Below are 19,957 nucleotides of genomic sequence, written 5' to 3'. Positions count from 1 at the left end.
ATGGTATTAAGAATATTTACTCTACACTATTGACTCAAGGCTGCTCTCTAACTGAGGTACTCCTCACTGTTTACAATGTGGTCTTACATATGGAGAAGCAAGGTGTGTGTTTGTTTGCCTTTGTACTTTGACGGACAAATGTCTGGTGAAGTCAAAGTTAGGTAAAAGATATGGTTAGATGTCGCTTCGGCAATGAACGTCATGAATGAGCGTTGTTCACAGGTAGAGTAATGTTAGCCTGAGTGTGTGTGTGACTGTCGTCGCTACCGTGATCTGACTCGTTCTGTTTAAGCTTTAAATATGATCTGCATTCTGCACATGCCCTGTGTGGTTTTCTTGGCAGGCTGCGTTTTGTGCCAGATGTCTGGGAGGGCAGCAGCGTGGTGCTGCTGATGCAGGTTTCCACTTGATACTCTGCATATGTCTGTGAATGCCTGTGTGTACGTGATTGAGCACCGCAAGTGCAGTTGGGGTGAGCAAATGAGTGAGTACATTTAAGGGCCCTGCTCGACGCCGCCTGCAGGACACTGTTGGGTCGTCATTGAGCGTCTGCGGCTGATCGTCACTGGGATTGTTTGCCGTGTGTCTGGCACAGCTGGCTCCAGTGTGTCCTTATCAGCAGCTCCATCTGGCTTTTGAGCCACATGCAGAGGGCCACAACCTGACAACGCCAGTGCAAGGCAAAGCAGGAGAGCCCCAGCTGCAGTGCTCTGTCAAACACTTTAAACTTTGTATTAAATACATACATATATGTATTTCACGCTATTGTGAAACTAGCTATTGGTTGGCTAGTTTGTTTCGTTTGTGTACTTTGTGTTGTTTTTGTATGAGAAGACAAGCCACTGACTGCTTATTATGAGGGACATATACGAGGGTTAGGGTTAGGGTTACACACGGATACTGTTAAGCAGCTGATTGTTGGTTCTAGTCTTTACGGTGTGATGAAGTGCCCCATTTAAGCCATGTTCTAGTTCCTGTTGGCTGTAGTTCTTGGTTGATACTTATAGTCTAAGCTCATGCTGTATATCAGAGTAAATTCGAATATATTAAATCTTAAATATTAAAACAGTCTAGCTGCTCTAATCAATATGTTTACTATATATTAACAGCAGATCAAGTGATTATATGCAATGTGAAAGACAAAGCTTGTAGAGGTGAACTCAGAGGGAATTATCACTCAACACTGCAGTTCCCATCAGCTCTAGAGTGTTGTAGCATCTTTCAGCTCATTGTTTCGGTGTTACGGCCCACGACTTTGCTCTTCTGGTTCACTCTCACTGTTGTCATCAACCTAATTTGCTGTCTTGGCAACTGTTCAGCAAAAGCGCTCTGATAAAACTGTACAGACCGTGCGCTTCCTGCTCAGCAACAAACAGACAGTGTTAGCAAGTTGCTGGTGAACATAGCGGAGCATTTAGAGACCAAAGCCAGGTATTTTTCTCAAGGGTTGGTGGAGACCAAAATGAGAGCTAAAAGAGATCACATTCATCAGATGGTAAGAAGGCAACTGTTAACACATACACCATAACAACTTTATATGATGATGATTTGCCAGTATTGTACCAATTAATGCTGCTCTAAGTATATTTCTTGCTCTTCTCTTTCTGGTTTGTACCATGTATACCATTATGTTGAGTACCTTTTTTGACAAGTAAAGGCTATTTGCTATCACCAGTGATAATTTCACCAGCTGGACATTAGAGGTTACCCACTGCTGTGTTACACTTGCGGTCATACAGTGTTATGTATATTACTCCTGCTTCATGTGGTTTTGGGCGTGAGCCAACCAGCCCTCAGTCAGCAGTAACAGGTGGCTCCCTGCAGGCCGCAGACTGTTTCCAGCCTTTACATCAGGACAGTTGGCCTCTGAGCACAGGTTTACTCATAATCAGCAACAACAATAACAAGTGTGTGTCACCAGCTGGACATGCACATGTGTGCCTGTCCCCCATCTCTCTCTCTCTCTGCTATTATCTCCATTTCTGTCTCCATCTTTCTCAGCCTGTTGTTCTGTCGCTCTCATGTTGAGCTCCAACAACAACAAGTGTGTCACCAGCTGGGTGTCCACACATGTGCCACCTCTCTCTCTCTCTCTCTCTCTCTCTCTCTCTCTCTCTCTCTCCTCCCCCTTTCTTTCTGTCTCTGTCTCTCTCTCCATCTTCATCCCTCATTCTCTATCTCTGTCTGTTTGTTTTCATTCCAGTGTTATGGGAGTAGTGGTGGCTCCAGATTACATGTTTCTAGTGCTCAGATGGCAGGTTGTATTTAAAGTGGGACCAATATAGACCAGGCGGGACTCGATCAACTCAGCTGACTTATCCACCCTCTTCATTCATGCAGCAGTGTTTACCTTTAGAAGTCAAAGGCTTCAGCTGAACCTTGAACCCTGTCGGACCCTACTTTACCATCTAGTCCCACCAGCCTGTGTGGACACTGGCAGTGCCTTGATGCATGTGTTTTCATCCCCTCTATAGAAATTAGAACAAGATTTTAGATGCAGTGCAGTTAAAAAAAAAAAACTTGTATCAGTCTGCTGTCAGTGTTCATATTACTTGATTTATTTGATTATTTTAAGTCATGTGAGGAAGCCAGAAAGAGGAAGTGATGGATTTTTCAGAAGGCTTGCGGTGGTAATGTTGGTTAACACAAAGCGTGTCCTGTATGACATGCAGCGATTGACATTGCCTTGAGGTGGTTTGGGAGGCATATTGAGATGGTTTCCTGTTGCATTTTGTACTCCAGAAGGAAGTTGGATACAGATTTTGGCTGCAAATCCAAGTCTCATGATGTCATGCATGGTAAATCATGATATTCATTTGCTGGCGTTTAAGTCTGTGGTTAAGCGTCTCTTTGTGTTTTGTAATAGCTGCTTGGAACTGTGACTTTATTGCAACCTAAAAAGTCAAAAGGTCAAAAGCCTTCAGAAGCTTGAAATTAAATCAGATGAAATTGAATTTGAGCCGTCCGTCCACATGCTGCTTCTATTTTCTGCACCTCCGCTCATCTTGCCTTTTCCCCTGCTATTAGCTTTTCCTCTCTTCCCTGCGTCTTGTGGCACAGTTTGTTCATCATCCATAGAAATGATTTAGTGATGCCAAGCGGTCAATTCACTCAGCCTCATTTGCACTGGTCCCGTGGTTTTCAGAGGAAGTGCACATTTTCTCCAGCACCCCCTGCCAGAAAACACAAGTGGATAATTTATAGTGCTTCGACGGGTTCTGCCGAGAACCCCCTTGAGTGAGGCAAATGTCACGGCTGCTCCGTATGCTGTTTCCCTTTTTCTTTTTTAAGTCCTGAAGGGCTCATTTGATCGAACATTAGTGGCTGAACTCACTCCAGAGGCTCTTTTTTTAAAACCACTGTCTTTCTCCTCAGAGCCATGTCTCGGCAGCTGTGTTGCACTTTGGCATTTCACGACATCTCTTGGGTGCTGAACTTAGCAAAACCTCCAGCAGTGGAGCAGTGCTCTCAGGATTAGAGGGCAACATACTGAAATGTTACCCGGTCCACTTTAGCTCATGCAACCTCAAAAGCATAGGCCAAAAATCAAAAGAATCCCCTCTGTGCTTAGCGTGTTCGCTTTACGCTATTTTTGTCATCTGGCAGCTGAAATCAACATTTTTCTATCAAAATCAGAAATAGAAATGTTTTAGTCACCAAGCAAAATGAATGTAAAGATTTTTTTCTTGCTGAGACTGATGCATGAATCTATGTGCACCCATTCAATGAGGCCCGATCCACATCAGTGCAGTACTTTCCAGATCAATGTCATTTATCAGTGACATTCACATCAGAGCCAGCCCTCCACACACATTATACAGGTCATCTGCAAACACAATGTGATCAGTGTAAATGATCTGCTGTGCTCCAATTTTCCTGCACTTTCTGTCGGGGTGAACTAGTTCATCCCTCAAGAAAAAGAGCAGAGAGTTCATGCAGAGGAGGGAGCCGTTGCAGCTGCAGCCGGGGACCGGTTTCACTGTCGCGCACTCGTAGGTGAGATGGGGACAATCAATAGCATTGGCAAGATTGCAGGCAGGCACTCCTGTTTTGTAACTCTGTCACGTTGGTGGTTTGAAAGAACATCGTTGTGCTGACATAACTAGCGAGGCTGTGGCTGAAATTACAGGCCTCACGCATCACACGTGTGTTTCTACACGCTTTAGGGTAATGTGTGTGTGTGTGTGTTTGCCTTTTATCTGTCTTTGCATGTATGTTTCTGTATGTAAGAGTCCTTTCATGCCAAGTATGCTTGGCCTGTTGAGATTGATGTAATTTGGGCTTGACAGCTGAAAATGCAGGTTACTGTGTTCTTCCAGATGAAATGCGGTGCAGTGTTGTCGGAGTGAGAACGTAATCTTAACCTGCTACCGGAAATGACCCCAAAACACAGTGTGACATTTGATATTCAGCTGATGAAGCCTAGTTTCAGCTCTGTTTACTAAAAGCTGCTCCTGACTCTTGTTTTCAAGCCCTGGTTGCTAAACAATAACCAGATTTTTTTAAATGCACGTAATTAAACTCTGCTGTAGTGAGTCAGATAATACCGTTTCACATGAGGACACGAGTGCGTGTGAGGTAATGCTGAAACCACCGGGAGCGACACACACGTCTGTGTTGTGTACTGATCAACAGGATCATCGGCTTTGCTTGCAACAAAGTCATAAAACGTCCCGTCTTCCTTTCCCACAGGATGACGCATGACAGTTTAAGTGTCACCTGTATCTGTAACAATGACCAAACCAGAAACATGGGAGTCACAACAAAAGGAAACTTCTCTGGAAGCTATATGGCATGAACTCTTGGAAGGCCGGAAACTTCCTTTTGTAGTGAGAAATCGAAGAAAAGTTTCTATTGTCTCTGCGAATGTGACCCAAATGATCTAAAGTATGCATGTGAAAATGTATGTTTGTTCACTGTCGAACTAGAAAAGTCCGATAAAGCATCAGGAAGCATCTGCCCTGACTCATCCAGACTGATGTGAAAGAAAGCGAGGAACTATTCCCCACCAGTGGCCATGTTTTCCTACCCTCCCCACTCTCAGGCTCCTCCACTGAAGAGTTGGCCGAGCTCCAATCTGAATATCACCTTAATACGCTCAAGACTGCAACAGTTCCATTTCGAAAGATTAGCGCTTGCCGTTTGGGAGCGGGCACGGAAACACTTTTTCATTTCTCTGATTGGATCACATTTTTCCCTGCAGTAAGTGGAGAGACCTGCTCAGCCTGCTTGCCTGCGAGTGATTTTAATCTGGCAGGACAGAGGATGGACGCTTGTGTTATTTTTCTCTCCAGAGGTGAAAGGGCTGCAACTGCCGTGATGTAACGTGGTGTCATTTTGAAAGTTCCCTTGACTTCCTGTCTTTGGGGTGTTAATCAGAGTTGAGCAGTCACGCCACAGCGGCTAAAAAACACACTTGACGTGTGATGTTATTTCCATTGATGCAGATGTGGGGGTTGCTCTGAAATATTAATGATAAGATCCACATTAGGCCCCAGGATTAATCTGTTTAGATGATGGGAATCAAATCCCTGCTGTCATAATCTTCTTGAGAACACACACACACACATACACACACACCACATTTTGTGTGTGTGTGGGGGGGGTGCGTGTCAGTGTTTTTGAATGTGTGTGTTATTGTGCTCATGTCTTGTCTAATAGGTTTCATTCCAAAAACACTGATGTGTTGAAAGTTGGTCTGAAAATTGATTGGACGGTATTTTCAAAATAGGATGATTGTGAGGGGAATCTACTGCTATATTCAAGCAATAGGCTTTTTTAATTCACAAGGTCGCTTACACTACACCGCGGGGCCACAACTTTATTGTTTTGGTTCACTCTCACCTCTTGCATAGTGTCATTTTCAGCCATAGCAGCTGCTTTCAGCAAAAAGCTCTGAAAGTCCACTGAACACTACCTGCTCAGCGCCAGACAGCAGACAGACACAGTTGGCAACTATCTGGACACAGTGGAGCATTTAGCAGCTAACGGCAAGGTATTTCCCAAAGGAGCTGGTAGAGACCAAAACAAAGCTAAAAGGAGATAAAGTTTTGGTTTTTGTAGTTTTATCTCTGCTGGATGAATAAATAAGCAACTGTCAAGAAGGTCTTAAAAGGTGATAATATGACAGTGCTGCGTTCACAGCTTGTATCACTGAACCCAAAGAAATCAATGAATGCAGGCTCCATAGGACCAACTGATTTTCTCTGATGCTAGTTGTTATATTATACAAGCAGCCAAAAAGAGATGATTTTGACAGAAAAGCCAAGCTGGGCTGGAAACATTGTACTCTTTCTAAACAAATGTTTGTTTGTTTTTTTGAAAGGAAGTCCTTGTGAAATATTTTTTAAGAGAAACCGGTGAGTAGCTACCAGTGGACAGTGTCATGCTAGCAAGTATCTTCACCACAGACCCAAAACAAAGTCAGGAGCACAGAATCTGCCTGAGGGTCAAGTGTCTTTGCTCCAGTAAACTGCATCTTTAGCGCTGCGGCTTCAATGATGGCACAACAGTCTGAAACAGAAACGCCCTGAACAACAATTACAACTGAAAACCAAAAACCCTGCTGACCCGCCACTGTCACATACCCGCAACAGGCTGGTTGCCACAGCAGCCTTGCCACTAGGGACGGAGGAATGTCTGGCTTGGGTTCAGAATCAGCGGTGCTCCGGGACTCTATGCGTCCTGTCACGGGGGGGTGCTCCACTTTAACAAAACAGCCCCGCATGGGCATAAAACCCAAAGCCCAGACTCTCATTCGCACAACACTAATGGAGCATCCCATGTGGTGACTTGATTGGATGTGGGGGGTGAGGGCGGGGGGTGGGGGCAGAGACGAGGGGACGTTTAGTGTCAGAGATGTTTTTCTGCTCCGTCTGGAATGTGTTGACTGTTAAAGGAGCGCCGAGATGAAATAAAAGCATGAATATTGGATGTGTTGAACACTGGCCTGCCAGAGGAGTCATTGCATGGAAACAGTGTCATGGCCTATTTTCAGGCGCAGACTGTGCTGATTCTGCCACAGATTTCCATCAGTGGTTTTAAATTTCCACCAGGAAGTTAAAGTGAACTCACAGTCAGTTCACTCTATGATGAGGTGAAGTCAATTTAGACTCAAGACCAGATCCAATGGGGGTAATGTACACGTCTCTTCAAATGATGCTGTGCGTCCCTACAGTTGATCTGCACTACACATCAGGGTTTTGATGGATCAGCTCTTAAAGTTTTAAACTGGTGAAACTTCCTTAAAAATCTTTCTAAAGTGGGATACAAGTTAGGATGGTGGACCAGATGGAGAAAACATAATTAAAATGTTCAGGAAAAAAAATCTCAAAGTGCACAGACAGACCAAAAAGTGTTCTTAATGGCCAACTCATTTATATCGTCTAACAGTGAGATGGTGCAGATGGTACGATTGAACCAGGAGATGTTTGGGTTTCCATTCGCTTTTCCATATTTTGAGGTTTTTACGACAGCTGCGCAGATGATACCAATGTCTGACTGTGAACTGAGGAGAGGATGAAGGTTTATAGTGAATGTTTGCATTAATCAGTGCACAGAAAACCGAAGGCAAACATGAGATCAGTGCTTCTGCTGGATGCTGCTCGGCCAGTTAACTCTCTCGTCAAATGGAACTGATCATGTGTTGAACTGACTGCAGACAAACTTAAAAACAAGTACATGACAATGTGAACAGGCAGTGCAAATCAAGACGTCCGTACTGGTCACAGCTTTAATTACATAAGCCAGCAGGTAAAGGTGACTGTGCCTCCTGAGAGGTTAACAGCCGTATTAAGATTATGAGCAGCCATACAGACAGTATTGCCGGCTGTTCCCCTCTGCAGCCTCAGTTTGAATTAATATCACATGTGTGCAATAGTTACAAACCCTTCATCAACACGTCCAGACTGTCCCGACACTTTGTGTCATGATCTTCATTCTGAGAAATCTTGAGACGTCTTTGTTGAATGTTAGATTTATGAGCTGCTGCGTGATGAGGAACATTTGCTTTGAAGGGAACTGGAAACATAAAACCATACAGCACTTTACATGATGTAACAGCCAGCTGTGTGTGTGTGTGTGTGTGTGTGTGTGTGTGTGTGTGTGTGTGTGTGTGTGTGTGTTTGTGTGTGTGTGTGCGCGTGTGCGTGTGCGTGTATCTGGTCTTGCATAAGAGCAGGTTTGCATATACTGTATTGTGTCTGTGGGTTCATCAGATGACCATAGTCTGGACATGAGGATTAGCCACACACACATTCTCTCTCTCTCTCTCCCAGTCACACCAAGCAGCCAATCACAGCACAGGCTGCAAGCTAGCCAGGCAGCCAATCCTGACTCAGCGTGTTGAGTAGCCAGCCTATCCCGATCCAGCTTCATAGAGCGCATTGAGGACGATTCAGATTGACACCCGAGGAGCCTGTCTAATCTGTGATTAACTCGTCTCCCTCGTTCTTCCTCTCTTTATTCCCACTCTTCCTGTCTATCTTAATGTTCCCACGTTTTTACTCTTTCATCCTTCTGTCACCACTAATCCCCGGCTCTCTCTCCTCCCCTCTACTCTAATATGTCTCGCCATCATCTCTCCCATCTTTTCATTTTTTTGAGAAATTTCATTACAGTTAAAGGAGGTCCTTTGCTTCACTTTGAAGATGCCTCCGAGTATAATAAATGTTTTTTTCTTTGCTAGTGAAGTTTTTTAAGTTCGTGAAAGGCACAACGTGTAACATTGCAGCCTTAAAATGTTGAAAAATGACAAGGCCTGCTGTAAGTTATATATTTTTGTTGAGTTGTGTCCTTGCATTAATCCAAATGTTTACAACAGTGTTAAAACTTTGGTGTAGCCTTTTTGGTGTTTTGGTGCTTTCCCATCTCAGGAAATCTGTGGATTCAGTTTCTGTCATTTCACACATGGCATCTTCTCAGTGTCACATTGTTTCCTCTCTCAACTCCTCTCTCCTCTCTTCTCTTCCAGGCCTTCAAAGAGGAGTTGGAGAGTCTGATCCAGGAGCAGCAGCGGAAGGGGAACAACCCCACCGGCCTGTTGGCCCTCAGACAGATCGCTGACTTCTTCATGGCCAGCTCGGTGGCCGGCTTCAGCACCTCCCCCCTCAGTGAGTACTCACAGCGCTGTGGCTCATTACCCCGGGCAACCAGACGCTAACATTCAGCACAACATGCCACCCTCGCCCAGGGTACAGCCGCTTTGAACGGCGCTGAAAAACATGGCTCGGCATGTGAAGAGAGGAGATCCATACTCAAACATGAGGTTTGCGCGCTTCGGGGCATAAATACCCCGAGACGACCCAACCCCAGACTCCGGAAGAGCTGTGCATATTTCTCTGGGGTTTGATCCTTTGTGAGTTCTGTCCAGGAGTCCATATGTGAAGTCTGCTTCCAATCACAGCGCTGGAATGCACGACTAATGCTGAATTACACGTCGAAGGCACTATGGCAGTTCAGTTTAGCTCCTTCCTTAAAATATACCCATAATGAGTAAGTGTAAGGAGGCGTTGGCAGCGAACAAAGTATTAAAGGTTGCAGTGTTGTTTACATCACCTCAGTGTGGAATTTAGGGCTCGTGGAGCCAGATGTGTCAGATGCATCATTAGATAGAACGACAGATGTTGGATTATGGTCCTGTGTGGCTGATAGAAGTGTACAGTGTATGTCCTCTAACACGCAACTGAAGTCAAAGTCACTTTGTTCCCGTAGATTTGAATGCAAACTTATCACTTAAATGCAACTTGGTGTGCAACCAATGTGCAAGCGGCATTCTCGTTAATGCATTTTCCTTTTGATTTAACGCTGATCATGCCATTATTGTTCAGGTCTGGGGATGGTCACTCCCATCAACGACATGTACGGAGTGGAGTCCACCACGATGGTGAAAGGCGAGAAGCTGACGCGCTGTAAACTGGCCAGCCTCTACAGACTGGTGGACCTGTTCAGCTGGGCCCACTTCGCCAACTCTTACATCACAGTAAGACGCTGCGGCCAAGAGCACGCCTAGATCCCTGTTTCACCACACAGTGCACTAGATTTACTTGAGTTTTTCCTCGTCTTAGGGTCGAGTCAGTAAAGAGCAAGACCACATCCTTATCATCCCCAGAGGACTGTCATTCGCCGAGGCGTCCGCATCAAACCTGGTAAGACACATGAGAAGCCGACATAGTGATTGAGTTATATACCCAGCTGCACTACCCAGCTTCCCTTCATCAAAAACATAATCTTTCCATTTCATTGACAGGTGACTGTAACAAGTAGGGAGATGGATTTCTTTCTTTAAATATGATCGACAGTTCTGTTTTATTTAAAGGTTTGTGCAGATTTGGAAATAAAAGACAAAATAAGACACACACAACAAAGAGACTATTTAGAAATGGTTTGACTTCAGCAAGCCCTTGGTCAGAGTCACACAAATAAAATAGCTTGTAAATGTCTGTCAGTGTCCGAGTCTGTGTGTCCTCTGAGTGTTATGGATTTGTCCTTCACTGGACAGGGCTAATGTTTTTCCACTTTGCTTAATCAACCATATACTTCCTTGAATTGTACGAAGGGGATAAAATAGTAGTAGATGGACCTCATTTCAGTGTTTTTGAGCTCCACAAAAGACGGCGTGCCTCCCTTTCTCCCTCTGTTTGTCGTGCTCTCTTTCACTGGCTCTGCTCATATTGACACGAGTCTGACCAGAGCGATCCTTCTCTCGGTCAGCTGCGTCCGTTTCAAGTCAGCAAATATTGTGGTTCTGGCTGTTTGTCCGTGTAGTTTCGGTTCAAAGAGTGCACACGTCGTCACAGTGCTGGGCATGCCGTGTCAGTAGACGTGTGCTATAATCTGTTGGCAGCTCCGTTTCCTTTTAACTCCCTCTAATTCAGTTTCTATTTCTATCCGTTTGTCTGCGTCTCTGTTTTCCTCTTTCTCGTGCTCTAGTTTCTCCCTCTGGTCTCCATCCAAGTCTTTATAGCTGCTCATTCCAATGTATAAATTAATGAGCTTCTCTCTGTGTTAATTTTTTAATTTAACACCCTGTTTTGTGGTATTAACAGAATTTATGGCCTAAATTGTTTTATTGTTGTTTTAACCGAATAGCCTGAATAAAACAATGCTTGTGAACAGACAGGTGGATGCTTCAGTTTTGATGTACAAAAAAAAAGCCCTTTAATATTATTATTTCCTTTAAAAATACAGGTTTTTTTTGTGTCAACCACAACATATGAGTTTTGTAAAACTTTGCCTCCATAATAAAACACCACTCATGTTTGCGTGGCCGTGTGCTTCAGAGTATTGCCATGCATATATTTCTTGTCCTTTATTGTAATCCATAAAATCTTACATATGGAAAACATGAACCGACACTAAAAATACACCAACTTGCAGAGTAGTAATACATTCTTGGAATGCTTTTCATCTTATGGTGGATGTGGTTTGTTTGATATTCATGAAGCATATTTATTTGCACCTACCAATCTAAGCCCCCCCCCCAACAATAATTCACTTTTTATGTTTTGTGGCAGTGCAAAAAGTTTACATAAAAGTCACTCAGCACTTGAATCATATCGTCTTTATCTGGTCTCTGCTTTGTCGTAATTCTCTCCTACTTTATCTTCAACACCTGTGCAAACACGCACACACACACACACACACACACACACACACACACCTGTGTAATAGGGCTGCAGGTATGTGTTGACAGCTGGATGCAGTAGCCGTACTGCTGACAGGCGGATTTGACTGTTTGACCTGCTGCTGTGGTTGGAGATTTGCAATGAAACTCATCTGAAGTTTAGTTCCAGCTGCTTTCTGCTGGTGCCTGATAGCCAAGAGAGTGAGGAGGGGATTTTTAATAATAATAAAAAAGAAAAATCTTTCTGCAGCTCATTGGCAGTGCGGATTGGTTTACAACTGTGTCGAGTACAAAATCGCAAAGTCAGATCATTAACTAAGCTGCTTTTGCAGAATGATCTGTCACAAGCTATTCTCAAGGGAAATAAAGTGATGTGCGTTAAAGCAATTCAAAATTTCACCTGGATAGTTAAAATTTATTCTGATGCAGATTAAAGTGCAGATGATATGTTATCGGCTGACGTGAAGCCACGACCTAAAATACAAAGAAAGTTGATTTTAGTTCATGTGTTTGTTCATCACTTTTTATCCTAACTACCTGAGTTAGGTTAATCAGAGAACAGAGACAGTGGCTCTATTACTCTGTCGAATTAATAGATAAATGAATTGTCTGTGTAACATCTGGATCAACGTTACAACCCCAAAAAGATGTAGTGGCTGCAGTTAGCTGCCGCAAAACAAGAGCAGATGCTGCACTCTTCCTCCAGCATGATACTGCAGTTAATCTTATTTTAATGCCTCACACAGGAAGCTCACCTCTCATAACTCGCTAACTGCATGCAAAAGCGAAACAGTATGTTTTAGGAGATAAAAGACTGCAGCACAGCTTTGTGATATTAGCTCATATCAGTTAGCGTTTACTGACAAAATCATCTTTGCCATCTATGGCAAAAAGATTAAAGTGAAAGAATGACGCACAGTGTGCCACAGAAAAAAAGTCCAGCTACCAAAAACAATATCCAAATGTGTGATCTTAAGTAATGTCAAGACAGTACAAAACCCAGTCAAACATAGTATTTAAGCAGCTCATGATTAAACTTTTTGCCAATAGCTACAATCCTAGAAAACAGCGGGTTAAATGTCGGCTCAAGTCATCATTTAAAAGTATTTTTAGTTTGGACTGCATCCATCTTTGCTGTGGTTGTCTGTATGAGAGCGATGCCCACAGTCCTGCAGCTGATGGGAGACACAACAAAATTAAGATGTCTGGCACTTTCTAATTGCCCTGACTGCGTTTTTTACTGTTTGTGTTTTGATGCCAGCCTGTCGCTGCCATCCCTCCCCTTCTTCTTCTTCTTCTTCTCCTCTCAGCCTGTTTTCATCCTGTGATCTCCGTGGTTACACATGGTTGAGTTCAAGTGTTCAGAAAGGTGAGCAGATTGATGAAGAGGAAGTCATCCAGAATAAAGAGTGCAAGAGGTGGTGCCGGGGTCAGCTGGGCGGAGGCTGTATAGTGTCAGAGAGATCAGTTGACTTTGGTCAGTTTCCATCTGCCTCTCCCTCTCAATCTCTCTGCTTGAGCTCTGGGATGAAGGTGGGGTCATTTGAGTTTGTAGAGTTGGGTTCATCCGACTGTTTTTGGCTGTAGGTAACATTCAGCGTTCAGTTCAGAGAGAGGCTTATGATACGACAGAGATCGACTTCGCATCAGGAGGTCAGAAGATTAAAGGCAGGCTGTTCAATTTGCTTAACTTGAATTATCTTTGAAGAAATTCAGGTTCGAGTTTCAGCTGCTCACACTTCTTCTTCAGGCCCAACTCTCCTCTACGGACTTCTAATCATCTGCTTTCTAACCAGCCGAGCCACAGTTCAAAGTCTTTCTGACACGTCTTTTGACATCTTTTTATAATTAGAAGTGCTGGGTTGGTCAGAAGGGCCTCTCAGCGGCGGACCGGCTTTGACTGACAGGCCGCTGCGTTCTGAAGGACGTGACAGGGTGAACTGATACTGTACCAGACATGTGATGAGCGAACCGATCGATGCTCGATTCGCCTGGCAGCTGGCTGTGTGTGCAGACAAAGATGGCGGTAGTTAGTCACGCTCGGCTGGTGCCATTCACTTTCCTCTGGTGGGTGAAAGATCAATAGGCAGTCATCCATCCAGACATCCATATGGCTGTTTAAAAGGCACAGCACCATGTATTCGGAGATTCAGGCTGAGTTGACCCACCAGCAAGCTGTGGACTCCACCCTGGTGTTTTAATTCATCAATAATTGTCTCTTTCAGTGCCAATGCAGCACCTGAGTGTCTGTTCTAATACCAAAACATGTGTTTCTTTGCTGAAATAAGGAATGTTCCTCACTTGTTTGCATGTGAAGCCAAGTACGCTGATGCATTAGTTTGTGATACTGTTAATGACCACGCAAAAACACAGAAGAGAATTAATATAACGTCATGGTATGCAGTTTAAATGCTTGTATTTGCTTATGATTATCACTGATAATTCTCAACCGTGTGACATTCATGAGAAATGAGGTTCAGAGAAAGGAGCCCACAGGTCTTAAAAGGCCAACACTGATATGCCTTTTCTCCTTACTTTACCAGAGATGTTGTATGCACCAGTTACTTCTAATGCAGCTGTCTGGTTTGTCATTGCACTGCAGCAGCCCTTCCCTGATGTACCCCCTGCTTAATAAGTTACTCCTGGAACACGGGTTTTTCTCAAGGAAGGAGCAAAGTGCAGCAGAACTGAGGCACACAAGTAAAAAAATGAGGCCTTGTGCACATTCAGCCGACTCCAGCCGAACTGGGTGCATTTCATTATGCTCAGAATGGATAATGGATGCCCTTTCCTGGTGTGATAACACACGGTCGGGCTTTGCATGGTGAAAGGGAAATGTGAGCCTGTAGGTTCTGGTTTGTATCACAGAACATGTGGTTACAGTGATGGCAATTTTGTAGAAGCTCTGCAGGCAAAGCCGGTGCTTGGCGTTGGTTTTATAGCGAGGGCTGACATCTGCAGTTGGTCTTCCTTCAGGTTTAAACCTCATTCTCATCGCCCAGTTGTCTCTATTCTCTCTTTTCCTCTGCTTATCCAACTCTCTTCCCTCCTGGTCTCTACGTCTATCATTCCCTCCATCGCTCTTCTCTCCGTCTTGTAATCTAATAACTACTAACTGCCTGGTAATGAAGTTGTCACAGTAAAGGACATCATGTCCACTCCCTGACTATATTTTGTTTCCTGGTAAGGCTCCAATTCATTTCCTGGAGGGGAGGAATCGTTGATAATGCGATTTCTGTCAACATGCTCATTGATTTCGGCTGGTGTTTATGCCTTTTTAGTTAATGTTGACATTTTATCAGCTCTGTTTGTGTCTGTAGATCTCATCATGTGTCAGTCTCTGGATGCGCTTTAGTGCCTGAGCATTTTTGATGACACTGATCCAGGCATGGTTATTTTTACAGTATGTCTCCCCCTGCTCTCCTCCAGCCTCATCATATTCCCTCTTCTCAGGAGAGCCGTCGAGATGATGCTGCTGTCAAGTTTTCGAAAAGCTTGTTTAGCTTGTGCTTGAGTGCTTTACATCAGTTAGGAAGTAGAAAAAGGTTTGGGGTAAAAATTGTCAGCGCTTTACATCCATCGGCCCCAGTTTCATGAAGCATCCACTGACTCTCCTCTCCTTGTTTCCGCAGGTGAAGGTTAACATCATCGGGGATGTGATCGAACAGGGCTCCACCAACCTGAGGATCGACCCCGCGGGGTTCAGCCCGCACGCTGCCATCTACTCCATGCGTCCAGATATCCGCTGTGTCATACATGTGCACACTCCTGCCACGGCTGCTGTAAGTTCACGTCACACTACGAGGGTTTCATACCCGCCTTGCAAGCAAATGACCGACGAGCCTCCTGATTAACCTGCAGGACATCCAAAGCTTGTTTTGACAGAGATAATCAGACGATGGATTTTGAGTTGAAGTCAGGGAGGTTTGGAAATGTGAATGGTGTAATTATATCACACCTCAGCTGAAAAGGGATAATTATCTGTAAATAGGCGCTGTTATCAGAAGTGTTTGTGATGTGCAGCAAAGAGGCTCGACTCTGCAGTCTTTAGAGAAGGAGTTTTGAGTTACTCTTCCTGCCAAAGCTCCTTATCTCCCATATGTCTCTGCTGCCTTCTTTTCACCTTTCTCTTGCTTTAGGTGTCATCTATGAAGTGTGGCATCCTGCCCATTTCCCAGGAAGCATTGATCCTGGGTGATATCGCCTACTACAACTACCAGGGCAGCCTGGATGACCAGGAGGAGCGCAGAGAGCTGCAGAAGGCCCTGGGGCCTACGGCGAAGGTAGGACAGCCAAGAAAAGCTAGCGCTGAGAAAGGTCTTCCAGCTGGACAGTCCCCATCGTTCTGTCAGAGAGTTTAGAAACACGGACATGATATCTTGAAAAGGTATTTTTAACTTGCTTAAGGAAGGGCTGTTTTTATTCTTTGTCCTTGCCGTCAAGAAAGAGAAATGAACTAATTATCAGGGTGTGGTGTATTTCCAATAGGAAACAGTAGCAAGACAGTCAGACCAGCACATCCTGTTGAAATATTAGGGGTGTTTTCTACCTTCTGGGCCTCCTTATTTCTGTGCCTGCATTTGCTTCCCAGTATGAGCGCACTCTTGCACTTGGCTCCTTTTTTGAAATGATCACAGATCGACAGAATTTAAATTGGCAAAAATTCAGGGAATTCAAGGGAATTTCCACCACCGGTCTGTTTCCAGGTCCTGCTGTCATCATCCAGTGGCCCAACCCTTGTTGATGCATGAAATCAGAAATATGTTGGTGGCTACTTGTTTATTACAGGGCGCACTGTCACATAATTGTAGATTAACAATGAAAGCAGGTTAGACAAATGGACCTCTAAAGACTCTGTGATCTGACTCTTCTTCTGTTCCTGGTCGCCGTGTGTGTTCCAGCTTTTGGTGCTGAGGAATCACGGCGTGGTTGCTCTCGGGGAGACCATTGAAGAGGCCTTTCACTACATCTACAATGCCCAGTATGCCTGCGAAATCCAGGTACACACACACACACACACGAGCTAGCTGCTGCTGTTTTGGGTATCCAGCAAATTCCAGCACCACTCAGCTTCCCCTGCACATGCATTAGACCAGCAGGGCGGCAGCTTTCCCGCTAAATCTAATCTCTCCACAGCGGTATTCACGTTTCCCCGCTCTCACTATTTTAACAACAGTCCATAAGTCCTAATCTCTTGCCTTGTGGAAAATGTTGGCTGAACAGCCTTACAGCCTGGCCGTTAGTGGTTTGATGACGAGAGCAACAAGCTGATGTGTTGTTGTTGATGTCGGTCCAAAGCAGCATTTAGAGAAGGGTGGTGTTCTTCCTTTTAGATACTGAGCCAGTAAGAACGCTGAGAGGAAGCTGGCAGAGGGTTCACGAGGGATGGATCAGGCAGGAGAAATGAATGCATGATTATTGATTCGGGATTAATTATTGGCGGATTGTATTTTAAAAATCTTAGCCAATAAGACACTGAAATATTCCGTCATGTGTGCTCCTGAGGGGACAGAAGATAGCAGAGTAATTCTTAGCAGTATGTAGCAATTGAAATACATGCTTGAAATAGCTAATAGTAATGGAAAAAAAGTTGAAATGTTAATTAAATTAATGGATGAGCCATTGAAATAGTTAGCTTAAAGTTGCAGTTAGCAGTACGAATCCACACTTCACCAAAACTAAACATCGACAGTTTTGACTGTAAGAAAGAAATACTGTTATAATATCACATAGACATTTGGGGGGACGATATACATAAACTACAGTGCTAACATCAGCAGATGTACAGTTATCTGGCGTTTCAGTGACATGTCGTCACTTCTGTTGCAGAGTGATGGCACAATAGTGTTGTGTGTGGTGTTCTGTGGTGTTGTGCTGTTGGATTCTTGCGTGTCTTGCTGTTCACTTGTGTGGAGGATTTTAGAGATGTTGTTGTGGCCTTGGATGTAATAGGCATACCAAATCTCCTGATTGACTCTCCCTGGTCAAGCAAAAGAAAACATTAATCCATCCTGCAAAGCCCAGCTTAATTTCTATAAATAAATCCCCCAAACATGTAAATCTTTGGTGCTGCGGTGGCTTTAGATTGAGGGGTATCTCATTGTGGTTTTGGTAAATTACGTCTTTCTCCTGCACGGAAACTGGTCAGGAAGCATTTTCATATTAGGTGGACCATCTAATGCCGCAGATGTTTGGTGAGAGAAAGCTCTTCTGCTCGTCTGTTTTGTGTCGCAAAAGCCATCAGTCAGTCGAGGCTCGCATGTTTACTTTTACCGTTTGTCCCATGTGATTTTAGGTGAATGCAATCTCATGTGCTGGCGGCGTGGACAACCTGATAGTGCTGGACCAGGAGAAGTACAAATCCCGAGTGCACGCCTTGGCCTCGGCGGAAGCTGTCAACATGGCCGGCCAGTACAAGTGGAAGATTGGCGAGCTGGAGTTTGAGTCTCTGATGAGGATGCTGGACAACCTGGTGAGTCCACAGACATCAGAGTGAGAAGATCTGTACATTAAACACAATCACAGTGGTATCGTGAGGCCACTTAACCCTCACTTTTACTTCATTTCTGTGTGTACTCCTCCTACAAATAAGCTCACAGGTAAATATTAAACTTACCTGTAGACCAGGGTACTTAAAAGATTTGTTTTCCTTTCTGCAATCTGAGCAGATTGTGCACTGGTGAGAGGTTGTTTTCCTACAAAACCAGTCCTTAAATTGGTAATACGTGTAATAAATTTCAGTTTGTCTGTTTCTTTGTCATGAACTGATAAAAGACAACAGTGACAAAACCTAGAAGCATTTCAGCTTCAGCTTCTCTTATCGTCTTCCTCCCTTGCGTCACTCTACACCCCGCACTCTTCATCTTTCTCACCTCTGTGTCCCCCCCACCATCCTTCTCTTCTCTCACACCTCATAAAGACAGCCTTTGAGTCAGATAAGATCTTGGATTCAGTACAAGACCCAGACACAGTGATGAGAACGAGGGTGAAGAAAATAAAGTCGTTAGCAACCAGCATACAAGTGCAAAGAACTTCTTGATGGGAACGTGTAAAAATTGTGGGAATATGAAGCAGGACATTGCTGGGAAGGAGCACGGCAGCCCAGCTGACTGTTTCTGAATAGAAAAAAGGGGTTTGAGTCAAGTTGAAAGTTCAACAGCCGTGGATGAATAGAAAAGGACAAAACGGAAAAGAACGGAACTTCATTGTCAAGCCAAGCGTGGAAAAAAGCCTGAAAAACATCAGGATCAAGTGAGAGTTCAGCAACGGGGGGGAGGGGGCGGTGTGAGAGAAAAGCGAAGATGAGGATAGAGAGGAGGGGGATGAGGGGAGCGAGAGAGAGGGGCAAGAGAGAAAGGGTCAGGCAGGAAGTGGCTCTCTGACTCTGTCCTCTGTGCTGCCAGAAACCCTGCAGTCTCAACTCTGTTTCTCTCCTTCTTTTCCATTCGACTAAATGTGAAACTGGCAGCTCGATCAGCATTACAGGAAGGAAAAGTCACAGAATAAATACTAATTTCTACTCTGCATTTGGTTCAGTTCAGTCTCTGCTGGTGTAAAAATGACACTCTGAATTAGAACCTTTATATGTGTGTAATGATGTAATGAAGTAGGACCATGTAATGATCCTCGTGGGGTAAACAGGATGCCACAGCAGTGGAAGGAGTGGATGGAGGAGGAGGAGTCGAGTGGGGACAACATAAACGTGAATTAGCCTCCTGAGGCCATGAGGTGGTCTTGTTTCCTGGCCGTTGCACATGAACCTAAACAAACCAAATAACTTCAGATCAAAGAAAACAAACTGTATGTGTGATCTTGCTGCAGGGCTACAGGACAGGTTACGCCTACAGGCACCCCATCGTGAGGGATAAGCCGAGGCACAAGAGTGACGTGGAGATCCCCGCCACGGTCACGGCGTTCACGTTCGTGGAGGACGTGGACGGAGGTGCCACGCGGCTGCCCTTCAAGTTCCTGCAGCAGCGGCAGCAGAGGGAGAAGACGCGCTGGCTCAACTCGCCCAACAGCTACACCAAGGTCAGCGTGGAGGGCGGAGAGGAGCGCTACAACAGCCGGACAACCACGGTGAGCACAGTGTGTGTGTGTGTGTGTGTGTGTGTGTGTGTGTGTGTGTGTGTGTGTGTGTGTGTGTGTGTGTGTGTGTGTGTGTGTTGATATGAAAAACATGACAGCAAACAGGAGGATCTTTATATCCTCTTGAAAATATAAGAACCAAAACTCTTCTGTGTGGTTTTAAAGTCTGTGTGTTTGCACTTGATTATAGATTTATATGATAAACCTAAACAAGGAGTTTCAAAGAGTAGATCATAGCCTGACTTG

General features: G+C 44.5%; 1 protein-coding gene across 13 annotated transcripts in view; it reads left to right on the top strand.

Annotated features, from left to right (window-relative positions):
• add3a (adducin 3 (gamma) a) overlaps positions 1-19,957 on the top strand; it is a 97,083-nt gene that overhangs the window by 66,483 nt on the left and 10,643 nt on the right. For all 13 annotated transcript variants that reach the window (XM_076728859.1, XM_076728854.1, XM_076728850.1 and 10 more), the window contains 8 exons: positions 8,972-9,110; positions 9,828-9,979; positions 10,065-10,145; positions 15,256-15,405; positions 15,763-15,906; positions 16,525-16,623; positions 17,919-18,095; positions 19,445-19,702. In XM_076728859.1, the coding sequence (XP_076584974.1) occupies positions 8,972-9,110; positions 9,828-9,979; positions 10,065-10,145; positions 15,256-15,405; positions 15,763-15,906; positions 16,525-16,623; positions 17,919-18,095; positions 19,445-19,702 (1,200 nt within the window). The remainder of the gene's footprint in view (positions 1-8,971; positions 9,111-9,827; positions 9,980-10,064; positions 10,146-15,255; positions 15,406-15,762; positions 15,907-16,524; positions 16,624-17,918; positions 18,096-19,444; positions 19,703-19,957) is intronic.

This window comes from Chaetodon auriga, chromosome 4 (genome assembly GCF_051107435.1).
Source record: "Chaetodon auriga isolate fChaAug3 chromosome 4, fChaAug3.hap1, whole genome shotgun sequence".
Classification (NCBI taxonomy): Eukaryota; Metazoa; Chordata; class Actinopteri; order Chaetodontiformes; family Chaetodontidae; genus Chaetodon; species Chaetodon auriga.
The sequence above is the reverse complement of the archived record's forward strand: the minus strand, read 5'-3'. Positions and strand labels throughout refer to the sequence as shown.